The sequence below is a fragment of the Poecilia formosa genome, unplaced genomic scaffold, assembly GCF_000485575.1.
Source record: "Poecilia formosa unplaced genomic scaffold, Poecilia_formosa-5.1.2 Scaffold37, whole genome shotgun sequence".
NCBI lineage: Eukaryota > Metazoa > Chordata > Actinopteri > Cyprinodontiformes > Poeciliidae > Poecilia > Poecilia formosa.
Window position 1 is genome coordinate 2,450,727 of NW_006799976.1, and position 23,351 is coordinate 2,474,077.

General features: G+C 39.2%; 1 protein-coding gene and 1 long non-coding RNA gene across 2 annotated transcripts in view; one reads left to right on the forward strand and one right to left on the reverse strand.

The window, feature by feature from the left end:
* Nucleotides 1–729: 729 nt before the first annotated feature.
* The window catches only part of LOC103137174 (protein furry homolog-like), a 22,708-nt gene continuing 86 nt past the window's right edge, over nt 730–23,351 (forward strand). The window contains exons 1-5 of the mRNA XM_007550788.2: nt 730–1,297; nt 20,443–20,651; nt 21,045–21,098; nt 22,879–23,018; nt 23,156–23,252. Coding sequence (XP_007550850.1) covers nt 1,069–1,297; nt 20,443–20,651; nt 21,045–21,098; nt 22,879–23,018; nt 23,156–23,252 — 729 coding nt within the window. The 5' untranslated portion in view covers nt 730–1,068. The remainder of the gene's footprint in view (nt 1,298–20,442; nt 20,652–21,044; nt 21,099–22,878; nt 23,019–23,155; nt 23,253–23,351) is intronic.
* LOC107836066 (uncharacterized) lies at nt 16,433–20,436 on the reverse strand. The gene is made up of 2 exons (XR_001661908.1): nt 18,499–20,436; nt 16,433–18,400 (listed from the first exon to the last, which is right to left on the reverse strand). It is a non-coding gene; the product is annotated as an uncharacterized LOC107836066 (long non-coding RNA).

A 23,351-nucleotide genomic window follows, 5' to 3' on the forward strand; every position in this document is an offset into this window, starting at 1 on the left:
CAGACACGTGCAAAAATCATCTCACCTCACTTTTATGGATCGTCGCAGTTTTCTGTTGCTTTTGACAACTCGCCGTTTGCGCTCGAACAACTTATTAATTTCTGGACTCGGTACCAGCGAACGGTGAATTGATTATTTCTTTAGGCAAGTGAGCTGTTTTTTTTTTATTTATTATTTTTTTTATGAGAGTCAGCACAGTGTACGTCTCTCCCTTCTTAGTCTGCAGGAAGGGAGACTTGCAAGGGTTTGAATTTGCTGCAGCCACAAGCTGTTCAGCCAAGCAGAGCGCAGCAGTCTGTCATCGGGTCGTTTCACAGACACCATCACTTTGCCGTTCTGTTTCTTTTCATAAAAGCTCAGCACTGTCGAGCAGAAGTGAAAGCAAGGCAAGAGGTGATGGTGAGGGCGATACTTCTGTGATGTCGGAAGAAAACAAACAGGTTTTTTTTTTGTTTGTTTGTTTATGTACAATTGGTGACACGTGACAGTATTTTGACTTTGATAAGAGCTATCAGCGAATGCAGGCGGGCGAGGAAAGCCAACTGCGTGAAAGTTTCCTGCTTCTTACGCCGTCTGTCAATCTCCCACTTCCATTCTCGTGCTCTTTTCACTTGTTGGCAACACGAGACGGCAGGGTGGGGCTGATGTCGTCTCTGTTACGATTGGCCGGTAGCCCAAATTGTGTTATCTGCTGTAAAACATGTTATAGCCCCACCTCAGATAGGGCCTGGCACTGAGACATAGCCCAGCCTACCCAGAGTTACATCACCACCTGTGGAAACAGCCGTGTATCTTTACTTTCTCTTCATGGTCTGAACGAGACAGGTAATGTTGCAGTGTGGGGGGAGGCTCCCATTTACCGCCACAGGTACATGCCCTCACACTCTAACTCCACAGCGCGCAGGTAACAGCTTGACACACATTCTGCTGTTTCACCTGCTTCTCTAAAATGGGGCAGAAACGCCAGGCGACTTGTCTGCGTTGCCGCATGGCACGGCACAGGCTCCCGGACTTCTCTCTAGAGTAAAACAGCAGGGGGGAAAAAAAAAAAAAGAGTCTTGTTAACAAATGGAGTTTCTAAAGAGCCTGGTTCCAGCTGTCATCTCGGGAGAGTCACCTGTTGATCACGGGGGAAGCTCTCCCAGGGAGCCGGGTCCACGGCTCCTCCGCATGAAGAGACTGGGTCTGCTCGCCATGGGACAGACCATCGAAGAGGATCCGGTAGACCCAGACATAAGAGAACACGCAAGACCCAGCTCCTCCAGACATGCCAACAATAATCAGTCTCGGCTCAAAGGTACTTTAAAGAAACACTGACACAGCTTTTATCTGTAACAATAACGATACTGACATTAATAACCTCTGCTAGAGTGGTCTGGCTTGCTTTGTGTGATCTTTATAACTCTTAATCTTTATTTATCGGTAATCAGAGTTTGGCTTTGTTGTTCCAGTCCTAACCCCTTTATGCCCGTTGTCATAAACAGACTTTAAGCAGTCACTGTTTGAAGACTGTTTACAGTGTCCTGTACTGTGTTTAATCATGTAAACACAGAATCATGGGTTTTGCAATGTGGATTAAGTTTGAGATGCACTGATGTTCATTCTGTAGCCGAGTCCCAGTCTCTGGTTTTTGCAAACCTTTGACACAATACGGTTTTTGCTTCAGGAACTACTGTATTTTAAAAAAATCCAAGAGCAGGATTACAAATCGTTTGTTCTAACCATGCTGCTGTTGCCAGTAATTGTTTATTTATATTAATACAGGGGGTCCGCACATCCTGAAGAAGTATTAAATTCATGTATCTAAAATGTCTTGAAGTTGGCCTCAAATAGGTTATGCACAAGTCTTACATTTTGTCGTGGCAGGACTATTTAATTTTTCATCCTTGTATATGAATTTTCTGTCAGGTAAACATTTCACGCAGACGTCTTCACTGCGTTCTGTGACTCGAGGTGACTGAGGCTACCGGTAACTAGCTGCTAACATACCCTTTCTAGCTAGCTAGTACATTACCTAGCTAATTTTTTGCATCTATTTAAGTACAAATTTATCGGCCGGTTGGCTGTAATTTTCTTGTTTTTGTTCAGTCTTAAATTTAATTCAAGGTGGCATGAGAAAGGTCTTAAATTTGACTTGCCGAAACTTGCAGGTATCTTGTAACAACAAAGATTACATCATGGCACAATGGAAGGACTTTTATTTCTTTAGTGCTACCAAGGAGCCTGTTGGTTGGGTTCATTCTCTGATTAGAAGAAAATCAAAAATTTTTAGTTTTCAAATTCAGGGTGGGTCAAGCAGAATCTCAGTCAACAGCCAATGTCTTGGTGCGTCTCCTGATTAAAATAAACCTTCGCAGTTGTTCTACAGGGGAGTTTACAAAGCTGCAATGAAGGAAACCACAGAATAACTGCGGTACTAAAACATTACCTTTTTAAATCTCCCCCAAAGTGACGCAACATTAGGAGTCTGAACTTTATCTGCTTTGGTGAGGGTATCTTCTGATCAAACATCATCATAAACTAAAAAAGCAAAAAGAAACATGCAATGATGTTTCGAAATAACAGTTAAGTCATTGCAAGGTCTCTGCTAAATTTAGACCTGTGAGAGCCGAAAGAGATGGCTCAGTTTCCCCTTTTCTCATTTGTCCAGCAATGTGCACATTTTTCTTCCTACTGTTGTGTGTGAACATAATGCAGGAGCAAAGTGTTTCTGAAGAGTGCTGTTTTCATTTGGATTCAGCATCATTTTAAACTGATAAAGTTTGACTAAATACCTTCAGAAGTCCTCTGATTAAGTAAAGTTGTAACGTGACAAAATGTGAAAAGGTTATTTTCAAACCTTTGTGAGGCGCTGAAGTAGAAAATACAACCACTTTAAACTGTAGGGTTTGTATTTTGCATCTAAATCTGATTTTGTTTTTTCTCCACAAACTTTTCCATTTGTTCAACAAATGGCATCTATGATCTGTTTTTTTTTGTGAAATTTCAATAATTTTGGAGTCTGATAAAGATCAGATGAATTGCATATTGGAACATTTATTGGAGATGCACGATATAATCGACATTAACATCGGTATCGGCTGATGTTTTAACATATCGATAAAACTGGGCACATATAAACAACTGACATTGATTTCAATCTAGTTGCTGTTTGGGTTTCAGGAGTGGGAGAGAAGGAGGATGGTCATGTGATGATGCAGCAAAGGACTGTGGGTAGTCTAACTGAAGCAGAACGATGTCAGTGGTGTTGTTGTCTTATAACGTCTAGAGGTTGGGGATATAAAATGAGTAAATATCAGTTACCGACCATAACAGTAACTTTAATATCTATCAGTATCGATCCAAGTGTTCATATCGGTGCATCGCTTATATTTACCTTAAATTTATTGACTATATTATGAAATATTCTTTATGATTTTAAAACTGTGATGGATGGCTTTTTATATTATACAAGAAGCTATGTGACAGATTTAGTTTTTTTATTTGCTAAATTTAGATATTGAAAGTGTTGAAGCTCATTTCCTTGCTGACCAGCTGCTCTGATGGATGCCACTGACATGGTGCCACATTATTTAACTGTTAGGAGTTTTTGATTACATAAATCACTTGTAAGATAGAAATACATTAGGAGATTTCCACATTCATTCGTTTGAAACAATTTGCCAACTCTGAAATGCCAATACTTCAGAGTTGGCATGGCAACAAGCGAGTTGTGCTGACGGCGCTAAACCTCCGCAGACGGTCTATGCTGTGTAAGAGGATACAGTAGCTAAAGGTTTGAGATGTGTGCGCGTCTTGTGTGAAGGACAGCGAGTGTGGGTGAGCAGCGGGCCGATGCATCTGCTTGTTTTACTATAACTTTTTGTGTTGCCGTGCTACCTGTCAGAGCATGCTACCTGTCGTGCTTTAGCCTGTTTGCTCATGGCTGAAGTATGACTCAGCCCATCCTCAGTTAAACTTACTTTACCTGTTGGCTTATAAACAATCAGTCTAGTCAGGTAACCAAAGTAACCCACAGAAACAGGCTTAACTGGGCTTATGTAAAAAGTCCAGTGCTGTTGGCCTGAATAATATATAACCATGACGAGCGTGTGCTTTGCTCTAACTGCTAGACTTTAGTTATATTTGCTTATATTAAAACATGAAAACAAAATGAATTCCCTTTAATTATGCATGGTCAGTTGAGCAGTAAAGGATGCAGTTATGTCTGCATTTGTTAAAAATTCTTCTTGTTATTATTATTATACAATGTTTTTTAGGCAGGGAGCCTAGACATAGATCAGTTCTTTACCTTCACCAAAAAAAATAGTCTGAACCCACTGGCATTAAAATGAAACGTTAAAACGATTGTATTCTTTTCAGCTGCAGCACCTGCAGAAAATGTAAAGAAATTCCTATTTTTCCCTCACAGTTCAAATTGTAAAGGAAAAGAAAAACCAGATTAATTTAGTGCTTTGTTTAATTTAATATTAATCATGCATCTTCTTATAAGTTATGAACTTTGGTGATTCTAGAAGTGTAATTAGCCCATTCATGTTGGCGTGTAAATCATATCTTTTTTTCTAAAGATGTATTTTGATCCATTGTTGTATTAAAAGACCTTGAGAGACTGATACGTTGTCCTTTCAGTCTCTCCTGCTGAATCATCTGCTGGTTTCTACCTTTAAGCAGTCGATCAGTGACTCCTCACCTTCATTTCATCTCATAAGGGTTTAGCGGTTTGGTCAGTAAACAAGCTTTTAGATGTTGGAACACAGAATTCACAGCAATATTTCCTTTGCAATAACGTTTCTCCACCCCAGTATGTAATGCTGCCTCTCATCCTCTTTATAAACTCAGACTGGGCTCCTGCTGGAGGACTGAAATGTTTGTTAAACAGGCCCAGAACTGAGAAACTAATGAAAACGCCAGAAACCTGTTTACTTATTAGATTCAGGGATGACAACCTGCCCAGTGTTGACATAAACACAGCACTGTCATGGCAGCGCCTTTTCACCAATGCTTTATACGGGCCCCAAAAAAATCCGATCAAGGTGTTTTGATGGGTGTAGCAGATTTACCTGCTGGAGTTTAGGGAGTGTTTGGAGCATATGACTGAACATGAAAGCGCTTCTGTTAGGTCGCGCTTCTGTAATGCGAGTTCTCTGTGAAATGTCAACAGGGTGTGTATCCAGACAGACTGGACAAACTTATTCATCAAGTTTCTTAAGTAGTTATTAGTCAGTTGTATGGAAAAAAACTGTTTAGGATATAGCTATAGGCAGATTTTCCACTTTGTATCAGGGGAAGATAATTGCTGGAAGGTGTTTTATGTGGTTCCTTAACCAGCTAATTCGAGGCCACTTTCACCGAACTAATGTGCAGATAAAAAAATTAGCCAATTTCAATTGCTCTTTAACAACTAGAAATAACAAAGCTTTGGTTTTGTACTTTTCGGATGAATTTGGAGATTTAGGTCTCGCATTCTTAAAAGTCTTAAATTTGAGCTGGTGAAACCTGCAGAAACTCTGTTTGTACTTAGCATTAGCGTTTGCAGCTCCTTACCTTAACCATGGGATTTCTAAAAGACTGCCCACATTTCCATACTGTTTCATGACAGACAGGCTGAAATAAAAAAAAATTACTTTTGTATGTTTATCCTTCCTGCTATCTGCTGAAAGTGTCTCTCCCTCTTAGAAGATAAGTAATTGAAGCAAGTTCTGTTTTTGACTTTTGTCCTGTTTTGTGTCCTCATCGAACGTTTCTCTGCAAGCGCTGACAAGAAAAAGTGTCATGAAGGTTAGAAACGTTTGTTTTTGGTGAGAGCAGCATGTGGCAGCGAGGACCCCTGTGTGTTGTGGAGTTGTGCTGCATACTCAGGCGTCTGTTATGGATGTTAATGTTGTGTCCTCTGTGGCCCAGGCATCACTGAGGAGGTCAGGGATTGAATTACAGCTTTTATCGATTATTGCTCCCACTACTGCCCTTCAGAAAAGACCGGGACAGGAAATGCATCCTCCACCATGCGGGCTCCTGGGAGGAGAAGCTCCTCTCTGCTCACTGCAGGCAGGATAGCTCGACTGCCAGTCACTTCTCCCACTTTGCGATTAGAGATGCTGCAATCAGCCTCGGTCGTGCATTTGGTTGAGATTATTTGATCAGTGAGCTCGTCTTTCCAGGAAGTCGGTTCTAATGTTTGTTTGAAATCCTCGACTCGCTTCAGCGGTCCTGGCTGTAAGGTTCTGGTTCTCAGCTTTAATGTTCCCGGGGAAATGATGTAAGCTCTGCATTCCTTAAACAACAAAGCTGGTTTACAGAAAACAATACCTGTCTGTTGTATGTCGGCTGGCTTGCTGATAATCATAACAAGAGTCCAGGTTTTATTGTTAAATAGTATTTGCCTTGGCGTCCTCTAAATCTGTGTTCCTCCTCTAAACTATGTCTGTGTGAAATACATTGTTTTAGGTATGCCGCCATCTTTTGGTTGTGTAAATTTTAATTCACAACAGAAGGACTTGATCCGTTTTAGTATATATAATCCATCTCTGGAGGTTTTGAAATAATGTTTGAAGGAGTTGCATTTGAGCATGTGGGTTTCCAAATCAGACGATGTTAGTTTTACCCAGCAGCAGATAAGGTCAGGTTGAGCCATTGTCCAATTATGAATTGAAATTGTTTGGGGAATTCTTTTCCCTTAAATAGACAAGATGAGGAACCTCTAAAGCGTTGAACTTTTTGTACTTGTTTGACTATGTTTTTGCTTATTTTCATTTTAATTTGAAACCCCAGTACATCTTGCCAGTGCACATCATTTTCAGATTTTCACAATTCAAGAACCTACTGATTTGGTTGCCTCAGTAAATTATTTTGTTTACATGTTCATGCAGTAATGAACATGCTGTTTATGTAATGATGTAAATGTACGATATAAACCGTCAGATGTTACACCTCAGGTTCCAAGGAAATTTGTCAAAGAGCCAAGTGGGCATGTAGGTGTGAAGCGGTGTTGGAAGTTCTTCTGACTAATGTTTTAGAAAAGTAGCTTAAATATGGCTTTTAATCAGTTTGCACATGTTGATTCCTCATGGAACAGGAAAGATTTTTTCCCTTTAAAATTCTCACATAAGAGCTGATTGGAATCATCTTTAAAAAAAAAAAAAAAAGAAATTAGTACTGTAGTGAGGTTTCATCATAGAAACTACTTCAAGTAGGAGAAACAACTTACCGTTACAGAAAAAACAGCTCATCCGCAGTCATCGATGACCATGCTAACTAGCCTTAGAATTCACAACAGGCTCTATTAGCTACAGTGGGAGATGAGCTTCACCACACAGAGAGTGATTGACAACCCTAAGACCCGCCTCCTGGCTCTGATTGGTTGTTTCTATTTAGGACGAGGAAAAGGCAGAAGAGCTCAAGTTTTTATTTTGTTATTTTCACAGATTAACTGTCTCATACCAAACAAGTATGTAAAAAAATATGAATAAAGGTTACAAACCTTGAGCTTCAAACTTTTCCAGTCTAAAACCATCTTCCTCTTTCTTTGCGTCTACGGGTTACTCAACCATGTAAAATCATAACACAGAAAAGGCAGAGGTTTAAGATTCACATGAGGGAACGATTACAGAAGCCAGTGATTCTCCTTGGATTTATGCAAGGGGTACTTTAGCTAACCCAGAGACCACAGCTCCAACATGACCAATTATGGTACTTTTATTATCTTATTAAAGGAAAAGTGTTAAACAACTGTAGGCTGTTTCCTTTCCTGCTTAGGATTTATCACTTGGGCATTGGTGTCTAAATATGGCGATGGAGCGTTTAACCAACATGACCTCACTACAATCAGATATAGCGGAAGTGTGAAATTGCTATAATGACACGTTTTTATATTTGGTTCCTTTCAAGTCCAATTTTGGCATTGTGGGAAATGTTCTTAGCAGCAACTGGCCAGAGCTGCCAGTGACATCAGTCTGTTAATTTGAAGTTCTCTGAGAAGTAATATTAAATTGCCTGAAGAGGTCCCGAGTCGAAGGCCGCTTTAATTCCACAGCATCTGCGCCGCGTATCACAAGGCAGCGCTTCACAGCGGAGGGCTGCATCAGACCTGCACCAGCTGGGGCATGACAAAGCATCTGTTTGTGTTGCATTTGTTAGCAATGAGCTCGGGCTCATTTTGCATAAGTCGTGTAGCGGCGGACATGTGACGGAGGGAGAGACTGTGGGGGAGACAGAAAATAGCGACGAAACGGGAAGACAAAGAGCATTTGTGTTTTTTTGTAACTTTCCCACTGCTTTTTTCTCTCTCTCTCTCCCGCCCCCCAGAATGTTTTGTTAACAAACTTAATCGTGCCCTTGACTACAAATGGCTGGATGGATGTCATGTGGATCTGTTTTTAGGTCTCTGCATGGGTAGAACTAACCGGCAGCAACACCAGATTGTAACGTCAGATAATCCCTTGCGTGTGTTTTTGAACCTTTTTCCATTCACGCAAACTGAATTTTTCTTCTGAATGCAGGATGTATTCAGGTCCTTTTAAATATTTCAGCAATCAAAGTGTGAAACTACTTACCCGTATTATATTACAGTCAAACATTATATCTCACTTTTATAGCACGATATTTGTATATTTCAACATTTTTTTGAGTAGGGAGCCACATATATTCGTGTGCAGCATGCACACTCCCTTTCTCATCCTCCTGTTTGACGCTTTCCCTCCCACTGCAGTGAGGAATGATGCATCAGTGCTGCTGTGGAGCTTACAGGAAGTGCTGCTTTGATAGGCCAGTGGGGAGGCAGCACAGTAGTAGCTCTGACAAGCGTATGCATCGCTGATCCACGGCCAGGAAACACTCGCAGCATTTTGATGACATCACCCGCCCCCACACTGCGCTCCTGCCTCCCAGCGTTTGCTGTTGAATTGAGCGCTCTCTCTCTCTCTCTTTCTCTCTCTCTCTCTCTCTCTCTCTGCCTCTCTCTCTCAGAAAAGAGCAATAGGAGAACAAGAGCTTGCTCGAGGGAGGAGCGGCTGGCCATGAACGAATAGCAAGGGAGAGAGAGTTTAGAGGGGGGAAAGAGGGAGGGTTAGCAGGCTACAACTGGCACACACACAACACACAGGAAGACAGAAGGAGATGGAATATTACTGAATACTAACACTATTTACGTTTCTTCTTGTGTGATGAGCAAAAGTTCCCGTGCACTTTTTTTTTGTCCTGAAGCGTTTCTGGATTGTTCCGTGCTGAGATGGGGATGAGGGACTCTGTGGACTGGCAGCTGGGCAGCAGGAGCTGGGCTGGGAGACTTTTTTAACTGTGCTTATGAAATAATAGAGTTCTGTAGAGTTCTGCTGGGAGGGAAAAAAAAAAGGCAAAACTTGTCGCGTATTAAATTGTGCGTTTCTCTAAGGATTGTTTCGTCTGAAGTCCTCCTGTGGATGGTGGTGTTAAGCAACGGTTGGGTAAGAGGAACTGGAGGGGGAAAAGAGTTGCTAGATTTTTAACAGTCTGTGTGGCAGGTGAATATTTGTGAGCAGAATAAAATGCTCTGATTTAAAAAAAATAATAATTTGTGGGATGGCGTGAAATGAGAACACTCTGAACCCTGTGAGCACCGTGCCTTATGAGCCTTAACTTTTGCGAGCCACCATGCTGAGCCTGCAGGATTCGGTCTTCTTTGAGATCAGCATCAAATCTCTCCTCAAGTCCTGGAGTAGCAGCTGTGAGTATCCTGCCAAGCGAGCATACGTGTTTACATACCGCACTCGGCACATCCAGACGTATCTACCACACACAGCCAGCAGCCTTCAGCGACTTTGTACATGCCTGCATGCAGGTCGTGATTGGAGTTAGATGAGTGATGGTGTTTAGTCCAGGTTTAGCCAGGCTTGCTTCAGGTCCTTGCAGGTGGCGGCAATAGAAGCCCTCCCATTATCATCATTGCTGAGGCTCCTGGTTGTCCCACAGATAATCTTTCTCCTGATGAAAATGTACTGATTGATACAATTAGACCTGGGATTGTTCCTTTGAAGATTTTGTATCTCTCTTACATCTTTTTGAAACTTCTTATCTTGTTGAAAATCGCGATTTAGTCTTCCTGAACAGCACTCAACAATTTACAGTTCCCCGTTGTCCTCCCAGTTCTACAAACCTCCTCTTCCTTTCCTTGGGGGGCAGCTAATGTTTCTCTGTTATTGATCTGTCTTTTAGCTTCCTCCTATTATTAGCTTTCTATGCATTATATAGTACATTAGGAATCAAAAACCACTTCCTCTTCTGCAACATTGAAAGACATTTATGGTCTAGCTCCTTCCATAATCTGAATTAGACCCTGGGATATGTAACACAAATTGGACTAAAAGTCAATTTTAAACATATGATTAATTGGTGAAAGACTTTGCACAACAAAAATAACTTAACTTTTTGCAATTTGTTGCCTTAAAGAACATAGCTCTGCTGATAATACACTAAAATTAACGGGGAACATCAAATCTTGAAAATAAAAACAGGCTTAGAATAAAAGCTGATATGTAAATGAAACCAGCAGTTTATTATTAAAGGTAGTAAATAATAACGCATAATGGCATGCAATCACTACAAAGTTATGGCAAACAATAAAAGTGATTTAAAAAAAAAGCTTTTAGGCCTGTTATCTTGAACACAACATGACATGCTGTTTCATGGCCTCTGAACCTTAATTAAAATATCAGTGATGTCACAATCAGCATTTAAAAAAAAAAAATCACAAATATTAATCCTACTGATATAAGATAACGGGTTGCACATTTTATATGTAAAATATCTCAAGGTTAAGTTCTTATTGTTTAAAAATGAAGATAAATGTGTTTTAAATATTGAATCTTTATCAGTTTGTGAAATATTGAGATGATAAAGAACTGCTTGGATGCGATAGTTGGTCCAGGCTGTGTAAATGTCTTAACGTCCACAGCAGGCGTCTTTATTCAGTGGCTGTGATGCTAAATCTCCTGGAGGATGATGGGGACTTTAGGTAAGGCTAAAGAACAAAAAATATCTAGGAAATGAAGGTTAATAAAAATCACTGTTTGTACAGCAATAGCATCCCAATTAATTATTTGAATTGCAATGGGCTTTGCATGCAAAACATGACCTGAAGAGCTGTTGGTTGGAGGAGACCTACTACCTACCTGCTGTGTCTCCTCATATCGCCAGCCTCTGAAAAGAAAGTGGCACTTGAACACAAAGGCAAGCTAAACCATCTAGCTAAAAGTTATAACCTATACCTGCGCAGGAAGATGGGAACTAAAACGGTGCAGAATACAGTCAGTCTGGGTGATTTCTTACACATAAGTACAACTTCATGTTTTGATTCCAATGAGATTTTTCACATTTTGTTACATTACAGCCACTGACTTTCATTTAGTGATAAGAATTTCATGCGATCATGAAGTGGAATGAATATGTTGCATAGTTTTGTTTTTTTTTCTAAAAATGTCCCAATTGAAAGTTTGAAAGTTTCTTGTGTGTGTGTGTTTAGCTCCATTTACTCTGCTTCATCTAAATAAAATCCATTGGAACCGATCAAATGTAGACATTTTACTCTTTATAGCTTTAAATAAAATCCAGTTGCCTTTAGAGGCCACCCGATTCGTAGATAGTTCACCTTTGTGTAATGACACATTGAATTGCCATTGATTTTATTTGGTGCCAAAATTAGCTCAGATTAACGAGAACAAGGCTTCAGACGTGTCTGACAGCTGACTGTCACTGTGATGTGCATCCTTAAAATAGTCTCCGCACAGTTTAGCTCTTGCCCTATGGGACAGAGTTTACTCCCATTAAAAAAGTGGGGGAAAAAAAGTAATTCAGGAGGACTGTCTCCAAAAATTTTAAAATGATAAAGATAAAGCATGAACACTCCTAAACTGTCTTGAGATTTAAGGGGTGACCAGATAGATGTATAATTAATGTTCTTTGAATAAGTGTAGATGCATCTAACCTCTGTGACCTCTGCCTGGATTAGAACGAGGAGGCCCAAACTCAACAACCCTGATAAGGATATTTACTGTGTAAGTCCCATTAAGAAAATTTATGTTGCGTGAATAATGTTTAATTTCTGATAGACTCATTTAACGAGGCTCACCTTTCACACAAACACGCCGTAGCTATGGGGCTTGAACTTGTCAGATTTTGTAACCCTGATAACACGAAGCCGTGTTTCCAGGACGCATTCCCTCCCCAAAGGTAGTAAATAGTTCTGAAAAATAATAAAAGTAATTAATGTCAGGCTTGCTTTGTAACAGTTAGCATGTTGACAGTACAAGTGAATTTGACTCCCTACACTTTGACTTCACACTACAGTCTTGGACGACAGTTTTATTCCTTCTGTTAGCTTTGAACTGCGCTTAAAGCTCGGACATTTACTGTCAAATAGATTTCTGATTTATGAGGCAGCGTACCTTAGGTGCACTCTGCTGGTTTAGACTGATGTAATGTCAGCCACTGGAAATAAGCTGGATTTACTGTAAGACTTTTTTAGATATCCTTTAGTTTAGAGAATTGAAAGTGCAGGGTGAACCAGTAATAACTTGCCAGGCTCTGTGCATGTTGCTACATAATTGCAGAATTGGCACAGCCACAGCATATAAACATTGGCAGTAATTCTTTTGTCTCTAAAAATTGGATGCACTCTTGGCCCTACATTCCAACAGAGTGTGTGTATGTGTGTGAGTTTGGGCTGTTGTTTCTTGTTGTCCTGCCAGGGGAATTGAGCAGGCGTTTGGGAGGGCTTGTTTCAACTGTGACAAGGTGGAGTCACTGCTGTAATAGTTGTGTAACCATATGTGGAGCTAATTTTCCAGGGAACTCTTGCAGAGACTGGCTGGTAGACCTCATGCATTAGAATGCAATAAGCATTTTGGTCCAGAGCATTTAGTTACACTTTGTTAGCTTTGTATTAATAAGGAGAATTTTTTGTGTGTGTTTTTTATCTAGCCTGCAGTCATATGTGAATCTTTTTTCTGTGAATCTGCTTAGTACATAAAATGTACTTATTTGGAGATGCAGGTATTATGAAACTACTCCATTGGATCATCAGGCTAAGTCTCTCTTTGGTTTATCTTTTCATAAACTTTTCAATATGGACGATTAGATTAGGCTAAAACGGGAAATTCTGAAGTTATTCTTTTAACTGTTTGTGACTCATGTTAAATTTTAAATGTATAATAACACTAGATCCAGCTACACAATATTATGTTTGTAAGGCAGTCCCAACTAGTTTGCAAAATGTTTTATTTTCTGAATCACACTCGTTTCACGTTTTATTAGCAAAAAAATTAACTTAAAATCTTAAAAAATTGGATCGTTTTCTGATCAGTAAGCTCAGCATACTTAATTGCTAACCTTACATGCTGACAACATTCTTCAGCTTGAAAGCCATTACTGCAGGAAGAATATTCAAAGTTAGCTGTTCCAGTTGTAGTATGGTGTTGTGTAAAATGTTTAAGCACAAAGATGTAAGATTATGTTTAACCACATTGCTATAGAACCATGTTGATTTTTATACAGGATACTGCTTAAAGAGAGTGAAACTTTCATCAGATAACAGAAAGGTTGCTCTGTTACGCAATATTCTGGATTCAGAAAGGTTTACGGTGAAATCTGGAGTTGCAGTTGTCATTACAATATTGTGTTCAATATCACAACCACAAAGAACTACTTTGACACAATATTTGAAAGTCTATTATATCTCAAGGGTCAGTCATTTAGTGTCTGCTTATTGATATTTGACCAGTTGAACCAGGATTATTGCTTCCCTTTATACCCACGTTGTTTGTATATCTTTAGTAGCTAAGAAACTAAAGCAGAAATGACCCAGAAAACAGGGGTTAATCCTAATGAACATTCTTAGCAGTAATTTCACAACTACATATTTTCCTCATGCTGTGCAACCGTTTGGAAATGCCAGAGTTCAGTTAAGACTCCATATTCTTATGGGGATTTTGGCTGCATGATATTAGGAAAACATGCTGGTGAGTGTTATGATAGTGATGCAATTTAAGGGAAAGGAATAGATAACTTGCGTGTTGGTATGTGTTTTTTCTTCTTCTTTGGTTTCATATCAAAAAGAGACTGACGGTCAGTCTATCCACCTTCTGGAAAATAAATAAAATTAATTATTTCCATCTCAGTAAGAAGATTTTAGTGAAAAACCTGGTTCTGGTTGGCTTCTGTTATGGCAATAAAACAACTTAACTTGCTGACTTGTCCATCTTACAATCTTTTTGCTTTCTAAAACTTAAGTTTTGCCACATCTCTTACAGTGATAGAAAGCTTGAACAGGCGGTACTTAAAAAATACTGCTGTTTATAGTTACTATTGCTAAAGGCTGGTATATTACACTAAATAGAATATAAATCCTCTAATAATTTTGTTCTTATCTTACAGCACTTGCAATGTTTTACATAGGCTCCATTCTGTCACACTTGTTGTTTTGTCGCTTCTGTGTGAATAAATAGAAACTAGAATCAATAAAAATCAATGCTGACCAAAAACAGAAATTGGCCACAACATTCTAGTCTTTGCACCAACTTAAAAAAAAAAAAAAAAAAAGTCTATTGGCCATTTTTAACTTTTTCCATTTAGAGAACAAAATTGGAAAATGAGCTTTGGTCTTGATCTAAAACCTGGCGATTCTTGGCATCAGTTTCTGTTTTTGAATTATTTGTTTTCTGTGGGTTGAGTCTAGCATGGGGATTCTTAGCTTGGCATGCCGCAAATGACTGGCATGTCCCAGGGAGAAACAAAGACGGGGTTGAGGGGGACGACAGGCCCCAGGCCCAAAAAAAAGTTTGTTTTTCCTCTTCTTGCTGTTGACTGGAAAAGTACAGTGTTGGGTCGCTTCACTTATGTGAAGCAGTCAACAATTCAGTTAGCCTGTGGTGGGAGAGAAGAGAGAGGATGGAGGGGGGTATGGAACACCCCAGTGATTGGATATCAAGAGCAGGCTATATGACATCATTGGGCTGTTAGTGAGCACAGTAAACAAAGAGGGAAATGCTTGAAAGGCTCTCTGTGCTGCTAGACACCATAATGACAACACAGCCCAACACTTGCTGCCATCCCAGCCACAACACCTTGTACTTTTCATTTGCTTTCCTGCTGTTATTGCTTGTTATATTTCAATCAGAACATTTAAGTTGGGAAGTATTTCAAGAATATTGCTGAGACATTTGGTAAATATCAGATGGTTATCTTGTCGCACTGATCTTTAGTGGTGCTTATTAAGCTTTGAGCTGTATGTTAATTTTCAGTTCAATGCAATTTATAACTCATATCATTCAAGTGTCTTCAGAGTCGTTTTGGGTGGTGATACTGTGGGTCAGTCTGGCAGTGAATCTGAAGAAACTTGAAAGCTTTTGCTGCATGACAGTCTCATGATACAGATATTTACATGTAACCAAAGACTGTTCTCAAAATAGGTACACACTTTTATTTTTGTTAACCTTGCAATTATTGTTTTTTTTTTTTTTTCAAACAACTTAGAAAGATGGTATAAACTAAGATGTCAGCTTGGAGGAGGGCAGGGACAGAAGAAGAAAAAGAAGTGTATGCAATTCAGATGTTCAGTAACATATATGTGCATGAGTATTTACATTCTAAAATGTCCTTTAGACCAAAGTTTTGCAAAGTGATTAACAGTAAACATGACGGTCATGACACTATAGCAAGACAATATTCCAGTATTCCACAGTAACATGACACCGTCAGCTGATTGCAGGCATTGCTAATCCACCTCATTTGCCTTTGCTGCTCCTTTTTAAGTCTATGCTTTGCTGTAAATCTTTAAAGCCGGGCAAAGAGATGTTGGAGTCTGGGATATGATCCTTGCTTATTATGAATGATGGAAGAGATTGTTTGATCTTTCTCCTCCTGCTGTTCTTTAATCCCGCTCTGCATCCATGAAACCTTCTGTTCATCTCCTCTGCTACTTGGGGTTGAAGTTCAGGTGTTGTTTGAACTTTTGAGATGCCAGTCAGTTGCTCCCATAGTTGTAAAAACAATACTTTGATGCCATGATTACGCATCTTAATCTTAACAACCGTCAGAGAGTTAAANGGTGTTGTTTGAACTTTTGAGATGCCAGTCAGTTGCTCCCATAGTTGTAAAAACAATACTTTGATGCCATGATTACGCATCTTAATCTTAACAACTGTCAGCAAATACAAAAAAAAAAAAAAAAAAAATAAGAACAAAAATCCTTTCATCAGCACAGAGGAATTAAGTGTCTTATGACTTCATTTTATGCACCTTACTGATACTGAAGATGGCGCTCAGTCGTCCTCTCTTGGTAACAGCGTCCACACTGAAGAGTACCGTTACCAGGGTTTAGATATGGTGCATTCACTGATTGGAAAAGAATTGCATTTCCGATGAAGCTGAAAATGTGAGCATCTGTGGTCTTCAGAATCAGCCTTTATTTTCATTGTTCACATTGTTGTTTCAGTAGAGCCCATCCAGAGAACAAAAAATAGATGAACAACATAAGACATGCAAAGTTTCCCCCAGAAAACCTGCTAAGCCCGCTGGTTGGAGCACTCCACAGTCTTTCATCCAGCGGCACGTTGTGTTTTTGAGTTAAAAAATAATTAATGTTGACAGGAAATTTGAAAATATCACTTGGTTATTATGTGTTATTGGAAGATTAATACCTGAACACCAACTATAAAGTCTTAAAAAATGCACTTTTATCACAATGTTGCGCAGCATGCAATAACTAATAAAACATATGATCCTGTGATGACTCTGCGGTTGTCTTGCCTTTTCAACCAACGTATGCAGACCTCGGTGAAGTAAAGCCCAAAGTGCAAGGAGTCTGTCTGATTGAAACAATGTTGGGAGTTTTGCTCTTATTGCTGTTACAAAATTGTATGTTTCTGTGTTAAACCACATGCTGCAACATGATCGCAGCCAGCCACACGCTGCGCAGTTTGTGCTCTCTCATAACATCTTTGATAACACTTGATGTAAACTCACTAAGCACATTGTTCAGCATATCAGTGGTAGATCAGAGCAGTTGAAGGTATGGCTTCTCTACTTGTTTCTACATGTAGACTTGCTGATCACAAGATGCCATAATTTCCTCATTAGCTTCTTAGGCCAGGTACAATTTTTGGCTTATTTATTTAGTTTTCACATTACGTTAATCCTCCGTCGCCACCGCTGCTGTCTGCAATATATTTGGCTCTGTACGCTGAGCAAACAGTCAGCACAGCTACTTTGTGTTTAAGTGGTGGGAACATTGTTCCTGTGCAGTCTGGAATTTGATTTGATCCTCTTTCAAATCTGTTTTTACATTCATTTATGTCTAGATGAAGGTCGTCTTTGTTTGCCAGATTGAAAATGTAGTTATTGTCCAACTTGTCGATCGTTTTGGGTTTTGAGTTGCTAACGAAAGCAAAAGAAACAACAACAAACTTTTATTGCTTTTTTGAGCTTTAGATTCTTGTTACGTTTGTGTTCTAAACCAGAGTTTTCTTTCTTTTCTTTACATGTGCTTGGTTTTAAATGCCAAATGTGGAATCAGTGGTATTGCTGATCACAAACTGTGAAGGATCTGTTTTTCAGCACTCCTCCAGTATTAGGACATTTTACCGATCTGAAGTTTGTCCAGATGCCAGAAGCAGTGAAACAGCCCTTTACCACACTGCAAAATTGAAAGGCAGCTTCCAAAATGTGCTATCTTATGATTTGATGGGAGTAAAGAAAAAAAAAAAAAAACTTAAAAAAAAAAAAAAAAACTTGGTGAATGTTTTTGTGGCTAATGTGATTAGAAACTAACATAAAAATCTAGAAGGTTTAGTGTGGAAACATAAAATTTTGAAATGGGAAATTTGTAGGAAACCTGTGTGAAAGCTCTCTTTTGGAGTTTTTAAGTAGATTTACTTTCAGAATCGGTTACCTACTTGTAAATAGCCAAGTATTAGCATCTGCTAGTTTTAGTCATGAAAATCTTGATATTGTATGCAGGATTTCTGGTTTTTCTTTTTGGGAGATTAAAACATTTCCCTGCACTTCTCTTCTGCGGTGTTGTTTGGACAGTTCAGAGTACAGAAGTGTTTCTGTGGCAACCAGGAAGAAACAGAAAAAGGCCTTTCCTGGGAGGGAAAGAGGCAAAGGGTCACTTTACTATTTTCTGTCCACTTGGCAGGAGTCGGACCATTGAGAACCAAAGTGGAAGTTTCACCGTATTCAAGCATAAATTCTCAGAAACACCACAATGTGCCAGCTGAATAGAAGGAAATGTTGCCGTCTGACCCCTCTACCTGGAGCTGTTGATGTGTTTAGTCATGGTTCAAGCTTATAAGAGAAAAAAAATGAAATGGAGGCATTATGAGTGACAATAAAATAATAAATTACCACCATAAATTACACCAATAACCTTTTGCTCTTGTGTTGTAGAGCTGATGATGGCATAATAATGCAAGTTTGCTCTCTAAAAGCCCAATAAAGTTTAATTCAGCAAAAAACTCTTTACACTAGAACTGTGAGATATTGTAAATATCCAACATAAAACATGCCAACCAAAAACAATAAATTAAACAAATAAAAACCACTTGCAGCTGAAGCTATGAAACAACTGGTGATTAATATTTTTGCCCTTCAAAAAATATTAATCACCGTAATTGAAATGACCGAGCTCATTTTAAATTGCGATTAATTGATTATTTCGGTATGTAAAACTCTCCAAAGCAACATTGATTAAACCTATTCAATTCAACTACATTGACTTTAAACTGTAAATACTCAAACAAGGAGTAATATTATTTGGAGTTGTGTATGACAACAGTGCTTAGCTCTTGGTCTTCCTCAAATTGTTGATGTTTTTGGCTCCGCGATGCTAGATTTAAAAACTAACATAATCTCCTTTGCCTGTCACCAAGTTGGGAATTGGTGCCACAATCTTTTTAATTTAGGATTTACTAAGCAGGCAAAACCTCAGAATTGTGCAGATGTAGAGCCATTGAGGACCCACCTGTGGTTGATCATATATTCTCTTTATGGATAAGACTTGAAAAAAATATTTCTCATAGAAAGAGCAGAGCCCCGTCGGTAAAGGTTTCCGAGACAGCCCTAGGTGCCCAAACGAAAACTCCTAGGATTTGCATCTGATATTTGAATAGGAAGAGCAAATGATGTGAACCACATGCAAATGTTGTGATCCCACATAGATTTGCTTAAGGAAGCTAATCAAAGTGCTGCCCCAGGAGCATTTCCTTTCTGCCTTCAGGACATCTAGGGTCAACGTCCTCTTGTCCTTACGCCTTAGCTTAGTAAAGTAAGTAAATCAATCAAGTCACCACTTGAACCACATTGAAATCATTGACGTATGTCAATACTACCGAAAACGCTAAAGGGGGTGGGAGGAAGAAGGCGGACCTGTTAAAGCAGAAGTAATGAAGTAATGCTAATAAAGGCTCAGGAAGTAACATCTCTTTTCAGTAATTATGTCACTTCTGACTGAAGCTCAGAAACAGTTTCTCAAGCTAAAATAAAACTGTTAGCCAAACAATATTTGTTGCTTCCCCATTACAAGGCATTTTAAAGTGTTTTTCACATTTGATAACGATTACTTTATCTCTCTGACTCAGAAACTCAACAAAGTGTCAAGGTGATGATTTTGTCTGTTTTCCAGTGCAGTTGATGCTTATGGTTTGTGCAGATCCATTTGTGTTTTAGTCAGTAGCTTTTGAACATTTTTTTTGCTTCCTTGTTTTGTGGTGGGAGCTGTAATTTATTTAAATGTCACTAGTCACAAGTACAGTAAATATATCCAGTGTGTGTATTTGTTGTTTCTAATAAGTCCGCCCTTATTTGTGGCGAATTGACTAATCTTCTGGAAGCTTTAGGTCCTAATTTCCCCAACAAGTAGAAGAATGTTATGAAATATAACATCTGAATAAGATGGTTTTTGAAAATTTTACCTCTAATTTTAGAAATAACTTTAATGTTTTGTTGTTGTTTTTAGTTATTTGAGTTATAACCATATATTTTGACTATAAGTTATCACAAGGATTTAACAAGAATGACTATTGTGGTTGTTTTTCCAGATATTTAGGTTGTTTGCTGTTCAGAAAATCTCTTTTCTTTGACTTTTTTCCCCGCTATTCCTGATACAATAATGTCTCCTTTATTCTGTTTTATTTTGTCTCTTCTAGAAATGCCTTGCAGTCTACCTTGTTTTCTGAACAATAATGATTTTGATAATGATTGTTGATGCCTTTCCAGATCAAAACAATCTTTAGATGCATTCAATACTGAGTGGAATTAAGAAAACATCAGAAATGTAGATATTCAACCTACAGATCTCCAGTCAGAACAGCTCAAAGTTAAATAATTTTTTTTTTAATGTGTCCTATTTTCTATACCTCTCACATGAGTGTTGTTCTAGATCCCTTAACCTTTGACCTCCTCTGGCTCCCCTTGCAGCTTCTACACCAGTCAGCAGCAGTGCGATTAGACGCCGTGCCCCCTGCTCGGTGACTCCCCTCACGTGGGAGAAGCACAGCATCGCCGCCATGTCCAGCATCACCATCGACCCCGAGCTCAAGCCCGGGGAGTTTGTCATCAAGAGCCTGTTTGCCGAGTTCGCCGTGCTCGCCGAGAAGAAGATCGAGATGGTGATGGCCGAGCCGCTGGTGAGTTCAGAGACAGAAGACGGGAAATGGATCCTAATGAGTGCCAAAAGAAGCACTCTCTTCTATCTCTAAATAATTACTTTAGTTAGTCGGTTCAGAAAAGCCTAAAGAATGTGACAGTAGAGGCTCTTTTTTTTTTTTTTTTTTTTTTCTCAGACCAATCAGTTGTATAAGGTGTGTGTGTGTGTGTGTGTGTGTGTGTGCGTGTGCGTGTGTGTGTGATTTCTCAAAACATAAAATTTCAATATATTTTATGGTTACTTTAGTTTATCTCCAAAGTGTGGTGGTGGAAAAAGTTTGAAAATGCTTGAAAAGTGCTGGAATTTTACTCTGGGAAATCTGTACAAAGCCTGAAATTAGTAACAAGCTTATTCCCCTCTGTGTTTCCAACAGGAGAAACCACTGTCCCGATCTCTCCAGAGGGGGGAAGACGCACAATTTGATCAGGTCAGTGCAGTTACAACACAAAACTATTATAAAAGAACAACAATATTCTCCAGAGCTCCAGTTGTTGTAGTGTCTATAAAAGTTTGCTTAATTAGTCCTCTAACTCGCTGTTCTTTTTGCCTTCTTTTTTTTTTTTTGGCATTCCAACATCCTCCCCTGGTAATTGTTGTCATTACATGAGTCAGATCAGAGAAGGAACCGTCTTAAAATGCCTGCACTCTCTGGACAAAGCAATGTTGATCCCATAATAACCCTCACAAAGAACTGACATCTCGTATAGATGTATAAATGTGACACTCTCACCGACAGCTACTCCCTCACCTCTGTACGTCTATGCAGCATTTGAGTCTCCCAATCAATCCCCCCCCCCTTCCACCCCTCAATGGGCTGTCTGTGCCTCATCTGCAGCTGCTGCAGATCTCTGTACAATAGGCCTGCCTGCTGCTGAATGCTTTGTTCAGCACAACACAAAGCCAGCGAGGATATGGTATAGATCCAGCTGTCCCCATTGTGAGTGAGACAGAGAGAGAGAGAGGGAGCATATAGAGCCAAAAGTGAGTGCGTAGAATCGCTGTGTCATCCTCAGCAGTAAATCTGCATTGGGTGCTGGAGTGTATTTGGCCAGCGCCATAAGGGCAGAGGGAGGAATTACATAACTCTTCTGCCGGTCGTCCATCAGGCGCCGTCCTCTCCGCACTGTACCGGCCCTTTAAACTCACAAAAATCCTAGCTGAACACTTAAAGCGCACTGACCACTTCAGTTCAAGTGTTATTTATTTCCTAATGTTTCTTTTTCTTTTTTCTAGCAAAAGTATTCACTCCCTTTTTTCCACATTTTGTCATGTTGCAGCAATAAACTTAAATGTGCTACAGTGGGACTTAATGTCACAGATCAGCACAGAGGTTAACTCTGAAGTGGAAGGAAAATAAAATGTGGGCTTTTTTATTATTATTATAAATTGTTTCTGGAAGATAAATCAGAAAACATCAGTTTGGATTTTTATTCAGCTTTGAAGAGCTGGGACATTATAGAGCTGCGTCTTTTCAGGAGTCTTTCTACCACATGTAAAAGCTGAAAATTTTGCCTGTCCTTATTTAACAATAAATAACAATTTAGAAGTTTTGCAGCAGATTGTGAAATTGATTCAAGTCTGGACTTTGACTTGACTGTTTTGATTCAGAAATATGCTTTAACTGTTCCATTAGGGATGCACGATATATCGACATCAACATCGGTATCACCTGATTTTATTTTTTTAACATACTGGTATCGCTTTGATGAATAAAAAATAGGTCAATATTAACAAGTGATATTTATCAAAGTCAGCTGTATGGACATTTTTTTCAAGCTGTCAAAATGGTAGTAAAATATATGTTATATTTGGCTGCAATATTAATATCAGATATGGACATCAGCCCAAATTTTCATATCGTTGCATCCCTCCCTTCCATTCAGCTTAAGGAAGTCTTTCTCTTCCTGGCAGGCTCACAAACATTCCAGTCTGCTTTTTGCAGCCTCTAGCACGCCGTTTCCATAGTTGCCCTGTGCTTAGCTCCACCTCAGAAAAAAAAGAATCCCCTCAGCATTATGCAGCCGCCGCTGTGCTTCACTGTGGCGATAGTTTTTATTATTTGTTTTTCAAGGTGTTTTTTTAATTCTGTGGACCATAAAAGCCTATGACGCATCTATGACAATGTTTTTCAGGCAGCGTTTGCATATTTCCCTGGTTACAAAAATGTTCTGATGTTTCATCTTTTTTTATTTGTACTTTTTTTTTAGTTAATAAGCTCTATGAGCTCAATAGCAGAACACTGTTTACCCTCCCTCCTGCGCACACTATTCGACTGGTACCGGCGGCAGAGCGGCACTGAAGATGAGTCTTACGAGTACCGACCTCGGTCTAGTACAAAATCAAAAGGGTGAGCGCATCCTTTCTTCTGTACTTTTTCCTCTTCTTCTTTTTTCTTCCTTGCCTTCGCATTTTTCACCTTGAACAAAATGACTGTCTACCAAATGCTACTTTGTGTACAATGAATTATTTGTCGCTGGTTTGCAGGGATGAACAGCACCGGGATAAAGATTACCTTCTAGAACGACGGGACTTAGCTATAGATTTTATTTTTTGTTTAGTTTCAGTGGAAGTTCTAAAACAGGTGAGCAGTCCAGTTTTGTTGCTTCAGTGAAATATTATCCACCATTTGTAAAGTATTTTCGATAACACTTTATTTGACGGGGTGTGAATAAGACTGACA